Source organism: Perissodus microlepis, chromosome 3, assembly GCF_051167445.1.
Source record: "Perissodus microlepis isolate ML-2025 ecotype Zambia chromosome 3, ASM5116744v1, whole genome shotgun sequence".
In the NCBI taxonomy this organism is placed as follows: Eukaryota; Metazoa; Chordata; class Actinopteri; order Cichliformes; family Cichlidae; genus Perissodus; species Perissodus microlepis.
The window spans coordinates 15116972-15129041 of record NC_140463.1 but is presented as its reverse complement, the minus strand read 5'-3'; the positions used below and the strand labels follow the sequence as shown (position 1 = coordinate 15129041).

The 12070-nt window shown below is 39.9% G+C and overlaps 1 protein-coding gene across 4 annotated transcripts; it reads left to right on the top strand.

Annotated features, from left to right (window-relative positions):
* The first annotated feature begins 3252 nt into the window (after nt 1–3252).
* On the top strand, nt 3253–11188 carry LOC146390115 (high affinity immunoglobulin epsilon receptor subunit alpha-like). Of its 4 annotated transcripts, XM_084923181.1 has the most exons (9): nt 3253–3409; nt 7228–7354; nt 7555–7596; nt 7808–8068; nt 8150–8395; nt 8868–8927; nt 9169–9246; nt 10770–10858; nt 11035–11140. In XM_084923181.1, the coding sequence occupies exons 2-8, from the start codon at nt 7324–7326 to the stop codon at nt 10850–10852; spliced, it is 801 nt and encodes a 266-aa protein (XP_084779307.1). In that variant the 5' UTR covers nt 3253–3409; nt 7228–7323; the 3' UTR covers nt 10853–10858; nt 11035–11140. The 4 variants fall into 4 exon arrangements, with proteins under 4 accessions (XP_084779307.1, XP_084779304.1, XP_084779306.1 ...); XM_084923178.1 differs by lacking the exon at nt 10770–10858 and having other exon boundaries at nt 11035–11188; XM_084923180.1 differs by having other exon boundaries at nt 10770–11139.
* Nucleotides 11189–12070: the final 882 nt, after the last annotated feature.

Below are 12070 nucleotides of genomic sequence, written 5' to 3'. Positions count from 1 at the left end.
GTTGTAATTTTAACAGTTTGGACATGCAGGACATGCATGAGGAAATGCAGTTTCTGGGAATTTTCACCCCTTGATTTTTATTTAATTTCTGCTATCCCAGTCAGTTGGAGACTCAACGCACAGAGTGAGACATGTTCAGAGCCCACCTGTTATGTTTACCTCATGTTCAATCTTTTGTAAATGTAACTTTCATGATATAGGAAACTGCAGCAAACGATGATTAGTAGCACAAACAGATTGTTTCTATAAGTAAAAGCATTTGGTTTAATTAAATGTAGTTTTCTTTATATAGCGTCAAATCCTAATAACAGTTGCCTCAAGGTGATTTATAATTTTTTATTCTTTACTAAAAACCAGAATAGGATATATTTGAATTGACAAAAATTTGTTGTCTTGTTGGTATTTCCTGCATCTTTGTTTGTGTACGTGTTAAATATTCAAGGCTTTGTGTTTTGTTTTGTTTTTGTTGTTTATTTTATTGGTATTCTACATTTTTCAACGTTTATCCTCAACCTCCTGTTTTATTTTGATAATAGTTCGTTTTATGTTCACATGTATATTAAACACAAAGAATACAAACTGCTTCTCTTTAAGAGATCTACTCTAGCACAAGGTTGTGAGTTACAATAGTTACATATGGGATGCTTGACAAAATTTGATTTCCCTTGCCTTTCTGTCTTTACCACCAGCACACACTCAACTCTGGAGTTCTGAAATCCAATGTAACTGTAACGCAGGAGGTGCAAGGGAAAATTATGTTTACTCAATCTCCATTAATGATTTTATTTAATCTGAAACATACATAAACACACACTCCCACATGCTCATACAGTGCAATACAGCAATGATCTAAGAAAAAATTGGGATCAGACAAAATTCACTCTAATGATACCTCCTGTCTTCTCTCTCTTGCGCTAAGTGATCACACAGATCATGTTTGCTGCAAATTAGTTCAATACTGTGTCATTTACACTAATTTAAATGTTTCCTCTTCTATCAAGCAACTGAACAAGTGGTAAATAAGTGACTTTAATAATGCCCATTAAATACCAAACAATATTTCCTAATCATTATTATTTTAAACATTGACAGAAATCACAATACACAGATATTTTAATGGTTTTAAAGATGGTATCAGGCACATGTACACACCCTCAAACTTGTAACCTTTTTGTGCCCGAAAATAAATCTTGCAATATTTCATGACGACCAGCAGATGGCAGAGTTGGGTTAAAATGAACAAATTTTAGCCCAACTGCCATCAATAAAAATAACTCACTGGAAAACTAAAAACAAAAGTACAGACTGTACTTAAATAGAACTACAGATACTGATTCATCTTCTTTACTCAAGTGAAGGTGAAAAAGTAGAGGCTCTAAAAAGTACGCAAAGCAAGAAAGTAAAAGTAGCTCCATAAAAAAAACATTTCCATGAGCTATTTTTATGCAGAACTACCTGCACATTGTGCTAATGTAATGTGCTGGAGCCATCACAGCTACTAGGGGCAAAACGCATGGTACACCTTTGACAGCTGTACAAACAGATACTTACAAATAGCTCTGACAGCACTGAGCAGCTCCTTCAGTGGCTGCGGCACCCACGATGTGGGATGGAGAGATTTCGCAGGTCTTTCCTCCCCACTGCTGTTAGACTCAAACAACAAAGACTTCAACTGATCAAACACACACATCCACACATGTGCAATAGCAATAACACTAAGTGCAATACTCTTTTCTGGCATCGTTGTATTATACTCAATTGTATATAGCATTCGTATTCTATTTTATTGATTATATATAGTATTTTATTTTATTCTATTCTATTGTGTATGGTATCTTATTGATATCTTATTCCAGTGTTTTTCTGTAATTTTTCTAGGCAACTTTGCACTGTCCACAGCTGTAACAAAACAAATTCCCCACACGTGGGACCAATAAAGGTTATCTTATCTTATCTTATTCTCTGTTGCCTGTATTGTAGAGAGTTGGGATGATAAAATAAATTTAATGTTGGCCATATTATATTTAGATTATATTACCAAAATGTGTCTCTATTCTCATGAAGGACGTTAGTTCACTTTTGTTTACTAGCTCATCTTAAAATTACTGTTGGGTAAGCATGACCCATGGTCTCTCCACCTCAGATACATCACAAACCAATAAAAGAAAATCTCACTAAAAGTAAAAATAAGATTCAATTAAGATTTCTGCCTTCATTTTCTTTTTTGTTTTCTTTTTTTCCTGTCCTCTCCAGCTGTGTAGCAATCAGAATTGTTGTCTGAAGGCCAAAGAAATGCCCAAAAAATTTATTTCAAAAGTGGATCATTTTGGCTGTTGCTTTACTTGTCCACTATCCATATTTTATTAGAATTGAATTAGATTTTTTATTTTATTTTGAGTTATTCAAATCACACAAGATGAGGAGAAGGAAAAGAAGAAAGAAAAAAGAATCAGGAAGAAAGTTAACAGAAGGAGAGGGAGAGAGAGAAAAAAAACTAATAAATTTGCTTGACCTTCAGCTGAAGAAAAAAAAATGTGAGAAAAAAGCAACACAGCAGGAAATCCACAGAAACAACCAACATATGTATAAGTAACCGTAAATAATAAATATTAAATGTTATTGAGCAGAATACAGTATTATTAATACATGACATGTTTAGAGTCAGCAGCCGACCAAGATCAAGCCCAAGAGTGTGTCTGTACATGCCTGTTTGTATACCTGTGTGAACATGTGAGTGTTAAGCGTGCTTGTGTTCATAAGGTTTCTCCCTTTAAGTATCTAATAGTAGGTGTGGGGAGCCACAGTCCTGCCCTCCAGGACATGAAGCAGGCATGGAGGGGACCCAGGCCCCAGAAATCCAGAGGCCTCCCAGACCAGGAGGATAACAGCAGGGGCAAACCCCTCAACAGGTAAAATGGAGAGGCACTACAGGTGAGGCTGAATAAACAGACCGTCTGGACTCCGTTCAGGGTGCCCACCCCCAAGGCCCTATATGTATGTGTAAGTAGTGTAAGTAATGTGAGTATGTAAGTTGCAGAATAAAATTGAGGCACACAATGTCACAGTGCCTCTCCTGCACCTCAGTGAAGCATCTGCACCTCAACGGCCTACACATGTGGTGGTTTGATGGAGTGGGAGGAGGAAAGCTTTTAGGTATGGGCGGGAAAGGACTGGGGGGGCAAAGTACCCCCTCTGTATAAAAGGCCCCAAAGTTCATAGAATAGTTTTACTGGTGTTTATAAGTTTATATAAGTTCATGTAATATTCAGTCTTCTGTCAGTTTGGGCCAGCCCACCTTCTAGTGACATCATCCGGTTAGTAAGGTGGGCAGTTTAATGTCGGATGAGCAGTGTTGGTCCGGAGGGGGTGCACTGATTCCTGGGGAATGTTAGGTGTGCGTAAATGACAAGTAAGTAGTGACCTGTGTTGTATTTTGCCTTTGTTTGTGTCAGTACTGTAGTATGTTACCATTTAGGAGCTAATGTAGTCCGTAGTTGGAGCGGTAGGCCACGCATGCAACGCGTGAGTTCACCCTCATTTCATATGCTAATTTATGTTGTTAGCTTACCCCGGTTTAGCTTTGTTGACGCATGTACGGTCGCTCATATGTCCATAATGTCATTCCTGTGTTATCAGACCTTCTCTGTATGTTGTATGTGATGCTTGTGATTGTTTACTTTGAAGTAGCGGAGTTTGTAGCGAACAATTAGGTACGTGGATTAATAAAATAGCGAACGTAGTTTGACCGGAAGTATGGCGTCCCGCTTGCCCTTCACAATAAGAGCATTATAGCGGATTATAATGGGGGGGCGCTTTTATTTTGTACATCTACCGGAAGTAGTTCCTGTGTACTGACGGTTGCTTAACCTTGCACTAATGCTATTTAGTTGCATAGTGTGAGCAGTTTGAAGTGTATTATATTTTTCTGATCTTTATATGTGATTATGTTAACTATGTTGTATTATGTTTATATTTGAGTATTTGACTTGTCTATTCTCTTTATTTATCGTTATTTCCCTTGTTTATTTCCTTTGTAGGAAACCACACACACACACACACACACACACACACACACACACACAGACACACACACACCTATGTACATCCGCTGTGTTTACAGCCCCAGAAATTGAGTGGTGACAATAAAGTGCCTCAAACGGAACCTCAAGCTCCCTCCTTCTTTCATACTCTGGGACAATTTGGCCTTAAGTGGTGTTCTGGCCGACACACCGGGGTGACCGTAGTGCTCAAAGACTGAATCAGTGCCACAGCCGTGCCTATCTTTGATATCTCCACTACACCCTCCCTAGAGCCAGCTCCGGCGTTAACCCCCATTGGCTCCTCCGTTCCCTGAAATCCAGCAAGGCCCCTCCAGACTGGGGTCCACAGCAGCAGCACTACCAAACCCCACAGAGCTCAGGGCAGACTGACCCCACCACAAAGGAAAACTACAACCACTCCAACATTCAGTCAACTCCCAGACTACATAAAACAACAGACACCTAGGTCGAGTTCATCCTGTATCCCTGCTAGATTGTTGATTTAATTTGGGTTCATCTTTCCAAAGTAATTCAGAAATTGACGATTCCAGAGACCTAAACCAGTCTGGTGATGGTTTACTTGGGATCATTGAAAATAAATAGTTCCTTCTTGGCAAGACTTCTTGAAGCGACCCATCTCATGAGTGATATGGGAAGAGATTTTCATCTAGCCAGAAAATTTTGCACTTTGGGTTGGAGGGTTATGAAAAGAGCAATAACTTGGAAATCTTACCCATTATGTTCTACATCTTTGCATTTTTGATGATTAAGAGCATTTTATGCTGCACTGAGACATGTTCAAAAGAAGCAGGGGATTCATTAGGTTTGTGAGGAAGAAAAGATGCAAGGCAATGTGTGTTTTGATTGATTGATTGATCATACTTTATTCATCCTGAGGGAAATTGGGTTAAGGCTGCCAGCCGTGCTGAAAGTATCCTTGGGCAAGATTTGATTTGATTTGATTTGATATACCTTTATTAGTCCCACAAGGGGAAATTTCATGTTAAGGCTGCCGATGTCATGGCACAGTGGCCCGTGGAGATGGGATGGACTCAAGTGCAGTTTCAAACCCGGAGGCCAGAGGTGCGGTGTAACGAAAAGAGTCTTTATTTACAATGCTCAGAGGCTAACAGAAATTTCAGACTAGAATTAAGGAACATAAACTAGACGTCTGAGGCGAGAGAAAATACTATGACTATGACTATATGGCAGGGATAACTGGGTGCAGGGACTGGGCAGGGGAAACTGTGGCTGGCCAGGGCACTGAAACAGAGGAGAGAGCAGTCAGGGGAATCCCACAGAGAGCTGCGAGTGAATCTGAGAATAATACACTGAGCTGTCTTACAAGCTTGCAGGTGGGGGTTGCGTGGAGGAGGGAGGCAGGAGAGGTCCAGGTGGGTGCTGCGTGCAATGCAGGGAGGCAGGCAGGAGAGACTGGCAGTTCCAAAAAAGGGAGAGATTACCGGCGGCTGCAAACTTGTATCCAGGAGAGCTTGGTAGGTGGGTTTCAGATGCTGACGAGAAAACAGAGGAAATAAGGTTAATATACACGACGAGTCACCAAGGAACAGACGTGAGGCCGAGAACTGACTAAAGTTGGCAGATAATCTGGCGAAGACCAGTTGAGTGCGCAGGTCATAAATACTGCCGGTATGATTGCCATCAAGTGAGGAACAACAAAGACTCCACCCAGTGGGGAGGAGCCGATGCTGTGGAAAACCACTCAGACCATGACAGCCGACCTATTGCAGGCAATGGCGGCGCAGTCTTACCCTTCCGACCATACATACATTACACAAACATCACATGGGGAAGACAGGTCAGAGAGGTATAACATGGAAAAAGCACAACATGAGGAAAGATAAAGAGAAAAAAAATAACTCCCCCCAGACTGAGCTCCAACAGGGAGATCAGTTTGAGAATAGAAAAAAAACACCTCCCCACATAGCACATAAAAAACTCTTAATACACCAAAAAAACACATGACACACATCAGGGATGGGTAAAGGGTGAGAGACAGCCAATGTAGACAGTGCATCCGGGCCTGCAGCATAAGCGCTGGTCTCCTTGATCCACCGTCAGCATCGGAGGGGAATAAGCGTCCAAGGCGTTTGGAGGGGGAGGGGGGATGAGTGTACATCTGCATGTGTATATATGTCTGTGTGCGTGTGTGTATGTGTCCAGAGTTCAGCTGAGACAGTGTCCTTCGCCCTGCTAGGCTAAGTAAACAGTCTTCCAGCCAACCCAGGTGGCCTTGCATAGAATGGGAAGGAACAGACTAAACACAGTCGTTATCAGGGTGTTGTTGTTCAGCTCCAGCCTTGAGACCGCAGCTGGCGCCGAAGGGGGTATCCGCATGATAATCACATGATTCATATTATACATGTATAACACATGTACATCACTGTTTGTTAGCTTGCCAGTTACGCCACTGTTACGTCATGTCTTTGTTTCCCCAGAAACACTTAAGTTTTATTTTGTGATTTCTATCTTCAGTAGTTTTTTTGTTTGTTTATTATTTTTTGCAACATTTTTTCCATTTCTGTTGTCTTTTTTTCTTTCTGTTTCTTTTGTGTTTTTTGTGTGGTTTTGTACAGTTTTTCTATTTGCTGTTTTCTTCTTAAGTTGCTGTCCATCTGACCTCTCCGGACCAGTCAGTAGCTAACCAAAATGTGACTGAATTTAGAGTGTCAATGATGCTTAAGCTGTAGAAAACGGATCTAGAGCACACTCGGTCTTCATCTGATGGAGAGAAACAGTAGGGGTGAGAGGACAAATAACAACAGTGATATAAATGATGAGGATTTGTTTATTATTCACTGTATTCATTACCTCCCAACGACCTTCTGGGAGAAGGGAGAGGGCCGTCGTCTTGGAAGGAGATCACCTTAAGGTCCCAAACAGGTGGAATCCTTTTATCCTAATGGATAGGAGGATCTGTGAATGAGGACCTGAACAAGAGGGTTGTTTTTGCCCATTAATCAATAACAGGAACAGCACTGTCACAATGAAAACCATGTGTTAACATGCTGATGCATGAAACTAAGAAGGCAAACATGATAGATATGCAATGACTGCAAGTTGTATTAAAAGCAGCAGTTTGTTTTCTCCCCTTTTATAGTGATCTGAAACTGCGGGTAACTTTAATGTAACATAGCTTATTCAAATACTATTTTTAAATGTTTAGCATCGCTTCAGCTGCAGAAAGAAGCCACACAGGAAACACCCCCTGCTCACTGACTTAACATTTGTCAGGTGTGCACATAGTCAACAGCAAGACAGCATGGAGGTCAGAACTCTGTGCATCAAACAGTGTAAGTACTTTATTCTTTTTCTACATTAGAGCTAAATTATAAATAGTTTAGTAAATTTAATAATCAGGTTTAGATGTAATACTTTTCTTTTTTTTAACTTTCAGAAAATCTTTTCTAATTTAGTTGTGCCTGAGATGTTATTATTATTGCACTGTAGGCCTCAATAATTTGTATAATCTATCTCTTTTTTGTCTCTTCAGTTATGACTCTTGTGGTCCTTTGTGCACATGGTCAGAAAGTTGGCAAGTATCAAAAAATTGCTTGTTGATATGGATGTTGTTTAGTATTTTGTGTTTTGTGGACCAAAGTAGGAAAAAAGTATTATTTTGTGATCACATATATAAAGAGTTATGGTGCACATTTTCAGTTCATTTTCCTTTTTTCCTGAAATGTTGTTTTCTCTAAATTTAGGTAAAGCTCATCAGTGAGTCTTTTCGTTTGTTCTTTTCTCAGATGCCGTGTCCTTTCGAATCAGTCCAAACAGACTGCAGTTCTTTGAATATGAATCAGTAACATTTTACTGTGATGGGGTCCTTTATTGTCAAGTTGTTCATAAATTCAAAGGGAAAATAGAATCATGTAACAAAACTAACATGAAAACACCAACAGGATCATACTGCACCATTTCAAATATTTATCCAGATGATGGTGGAGAGTACTGGTGTGAGACTGAAGGAGGGAACAGAAGTAACAAAATCAACATAACTGTCACTGGTATGTTTACAACAAGGTAACAATATTTTGTGATTTTAAATTATTTTATTGTCACATGAATCACAGACTTGTCTTATACAGTTGGCTCTGTGATCCTGGAGAGTCCTGCCATTCCTGTAATAGAGGATGGAAATGTGACTCTGTGCTGCAGAAACAAGATGGCTTCTTCCAACTTCAAAACTGATTTCTATAAATATGGATATCCCATCCATAATAGCTCCACAGGAAACGTGACAATCCACAGAGTTTCCAAGTCTGATGAAGGACTTTACAAGTGTGGCATTTCGGGAGTTGGAGAATCATCAGAGAGCTGGCTCAGTGTCAGAGGTGATTTGAAGCCTTTATAACCTTCCTGTTGTGTTGTCTGATTGTCCGTCCCTCAGGTTTTTAGAAGCTTTTAATGCCAGATATGTAACGTTTTAAACATCATCTCAGTATAAGGAAGCTTGAATTAACATTTTATCTTCTGCTTAATTTTTTTAGCTTTTAATCTTTCAGCAACTAATCCAGACATTTACAAATATACAAGACTTTTCACCTGTGATGCCACACCTTGGATCATTTCCACTACTGTATTTGGTGCTCTGTTGTTGTTGGTGGGACTGTACCACTTTGGCAAATGTTGCTGGGAGAGAAGTAAAAAAACCACCAATTGCTGCTACCTAAATGTTTTTACATGGATTACGTTTATTATGTGGTTAAGTTTAGTTGGTGCATAATGTTTGAAAAAATGTTCATTTCTTTCTCGCTGGCTATGTTGATACAGTTTCTTTTATTATTCTTTTTTTTTTCCCTTCAGCAAATTTCTTCTGTCCATCAACAACAGTCAATGGTTCAGGCTCAGCCGACGATCAAACAGGTCAGAACACAAACACTGTGGCAGTGTTGTTATTATACCATGAAACTGAAGGAAACTGGAAGATATATAATTTGAAATAGAAATGCTCTTATTGATTATTTGGATATTGTACTGAAGTTATACTGAGTTTATTTTTTAATTAATTTATTTTTTGATAGGCTAAGGCTATAGACTATTTATTAAGCTAAGTAAGAGTCTATGCCTGTTTTCATATATTTTGCTAACTTTTGTTATTTTACAGCTTCCACAGCGGCCACTATTGTGAATCCAGTCAGAGAAATGTATGCTGTTATAAGAAAAAAAACCAGGAAGAACAAAGGTATTTTATAAAACATTTTAGAACGTCAACATCATAAAGTGATGTCTCTAAATTGACAAGCAGACAATCATAATTAGTTTTCTTGTTGCTATTACCTGCATTTTTGTTTGTATATCTAATCATTTATAAATTTGGAGATTTTAGTGATAATTTTCAACGTGTAGGATATTTTTATTTGCTTTGTTGAGTGTTATATAAAGAACAACCATGTTTTCTCTCCTTTATGCAAAGTATTGAGTAGGAGCCAGAAAATTATACCATAGCTTAGCACACAGGTAATCAATTAAAGGGTTGTTTGTTTGTTTGTTTGTTTGTTTGTTTTTACCTCAGAGTCCTGCTAGCAGCAGGTAACATAACGGACTGATAGAAATGTTATTGATTTTCATTTCTAACTCTGAATGAGAGATTTTCCTAAAATTTCACATGAAATTGAATGACCACAGTGAATGATAACCAGAGATCATCATCCATTATATTACTGTTAATATAAGTGATGACCTCTCAGCTTTACTGCTTTCCTCTGTTAGACAAAGATGTACTGTCCTCTAGATCCATATTCGACAGCTCAGGCTGTCAAATTCGAACCATGTTCCTCAGGATGTTCTATGGGAGGTGCTTTGCTTCTTATATAACTGTTGTTAGTGCTTTCCGGTGTCCCATCTGCTTTATCTGTTTACAGCTCTATAAATACCATTACGTGAAAAAAAAGCTAATTGTGGTCAACCATTAATCTGAAAATGTCACATTACTTTATTTTGCAAAACAGATGCAAATGCAAGTTTGTTGTCAGTGGTGCAAAGTCTGATACTGAGCGTGTCTCTAACTTAGATGTGGTCTTGTACTCAGAAATAAGTGGCGTTTCTGTTCAACATAGTCAAAGAAAATTATGTGGCTTTCTACTTTTGTTTGACCACACTGTGTGAAAGCAGAAGTCATAAGCTGAGTGTTAGTGACACTGCGATGATGAAGAAATGGTTATGAGACGTACTCAGCTTCTCTGTGCTTCCCTTTAATTAATTACAGTAAACTTATACTGGTCCACTGGTTCCCGCACCCATATTAGTTCCTGGGGTGGGGACAGCTGGTGTCCAGCCATCACCTGCTCCCCAGATGAGGATAGCCATAACCCAGTTCATTCCTGCACCTGTACATGTTCCTCATGCAGGGGCAGCTGGTGTCCAGCTACTTCTTGCGCCTTTCCCTGTTCCTAGTGTCATGGTCCCCGTCCCTCTCTGGCTGGCTCGTGATGGTTGCAGGTTTTGTTTATTTTGTTCTCTGTCACTCTCTCCTGCCTGCCTGCCTGGGTGGAGCTCGTTATGGGCTCTTGCTCTTGGCCCGCGCACCTGTGCTGATTGCCACCACCTGTTAATGATCAGTCCAGGGTGCTCTGTAACTATTTAATTCTCTGGCACGGAGCAGTTAGTTGTGGGAACGTTGAACTTGTGTTTGTTCTCTCACCTCTTTCTTAGAAATTGCTCTTTGTTTACTCACCTGTTGAACTAACCTGTGCTCTCTATATATAGATTTCACTGGACCTTGTGACGGACCCTCCCTTGTGATTCCTGTGTACGGCAGCATGAGTGGAAATCTGGATGAGTGTGGCTGAAGCGGAGTGAGTGTGTGCAGAAGAGAAGTGGTGGTGATGGTGCTGAAGAGGAAAGTGTGTGTGTGTGTGTGGATTCCCTTTCCTCTTCCCCCTGGACCCCTGCCCAACTCACTGTTAAAATATATATATAGCACTGTGGTTCACCCCTTTTCTAAATAAACTGTCACCTTTCTGCTTGCCAGAACTCTGTCTGTGTGTGAGACTGTCCGTTAGCAAGAAGCAAGCCCATCCCTCCAACCATACCCATTTCTCGGGTGGGGACAGCTGGTGTTTAGCCAGTCCCAGAAGCCAACGAGAGGGCTCCGCGCTGCTTGCCGCACGGCCGACCTGAACTGCTCTGTCTAGGCCACTGGCTACGTGGCCAGGCCCCTAAACTGCTTGTTCTTTGTTTGGAACTCTAATGCTCCTAATGACCCAGTGTTTTTGTGTTTTTGGACTTTGTTTATTATTGTGGTGATATGTGTTTCTTATTATTTGGTATTGTTTAGTTTCCTTCTGCTTGTAGTTTACTCATGTGTATTTCTAGTTCTTAGTTACTTGTTTATTTGGTCTGTTCTCTTTCGTGTCCTGTTTGTCTTGGTCTTGCCTCTGTGTGTCCTCCCCAGAATCTCATGTGTTAGTTAGTTGTACCTCACTGTAAAGTCTGTCTTGTCACCATGTTTTTTCATCTGTTTCCCATTCATGTCTCTGTGTGTCTGTCCGGTTTCTGTCATGCTGCTTGTCCCTCACTCACTCGCCCCCATTTTGTGTCTTCGTGGTCTTGTGTCTGTTTCCTCCATCTGTTCTCTGTATTTAGACAAACTGCATCTCATGTGTTTCTTGTGTTTTATTATTTGTTTTATTCTGACAGTCTTTTGTTGGGTGCACATGTTCAGTTTTGCTTCCCCTGTCTCATCAGTTAGATTATGTCCATCCATCTTCCGCAGGTGTTTTCCCTCCGCCCTGATTCCCTCTTGCGTGTATATATGGTCTTTCTCTCTCTCTCCATCCAGTGTCACGATCTTGTTCTTGCTGCATATTTTGCCTGTTTGGATCTCTGAGTTCCTGCCAGTTAAATTTGAATAATTTAACTTATAACTTATAATATAAATATGTTATAATATAATACAAATGTAACTTAAATTAATTATTCAAATAAAACTGATTCTGAGTTCAGTTCAGCCTTTGACTCCCTCATATTGGGTCCACAACTCTTCCTGCTAAACAAAGCATAAGATG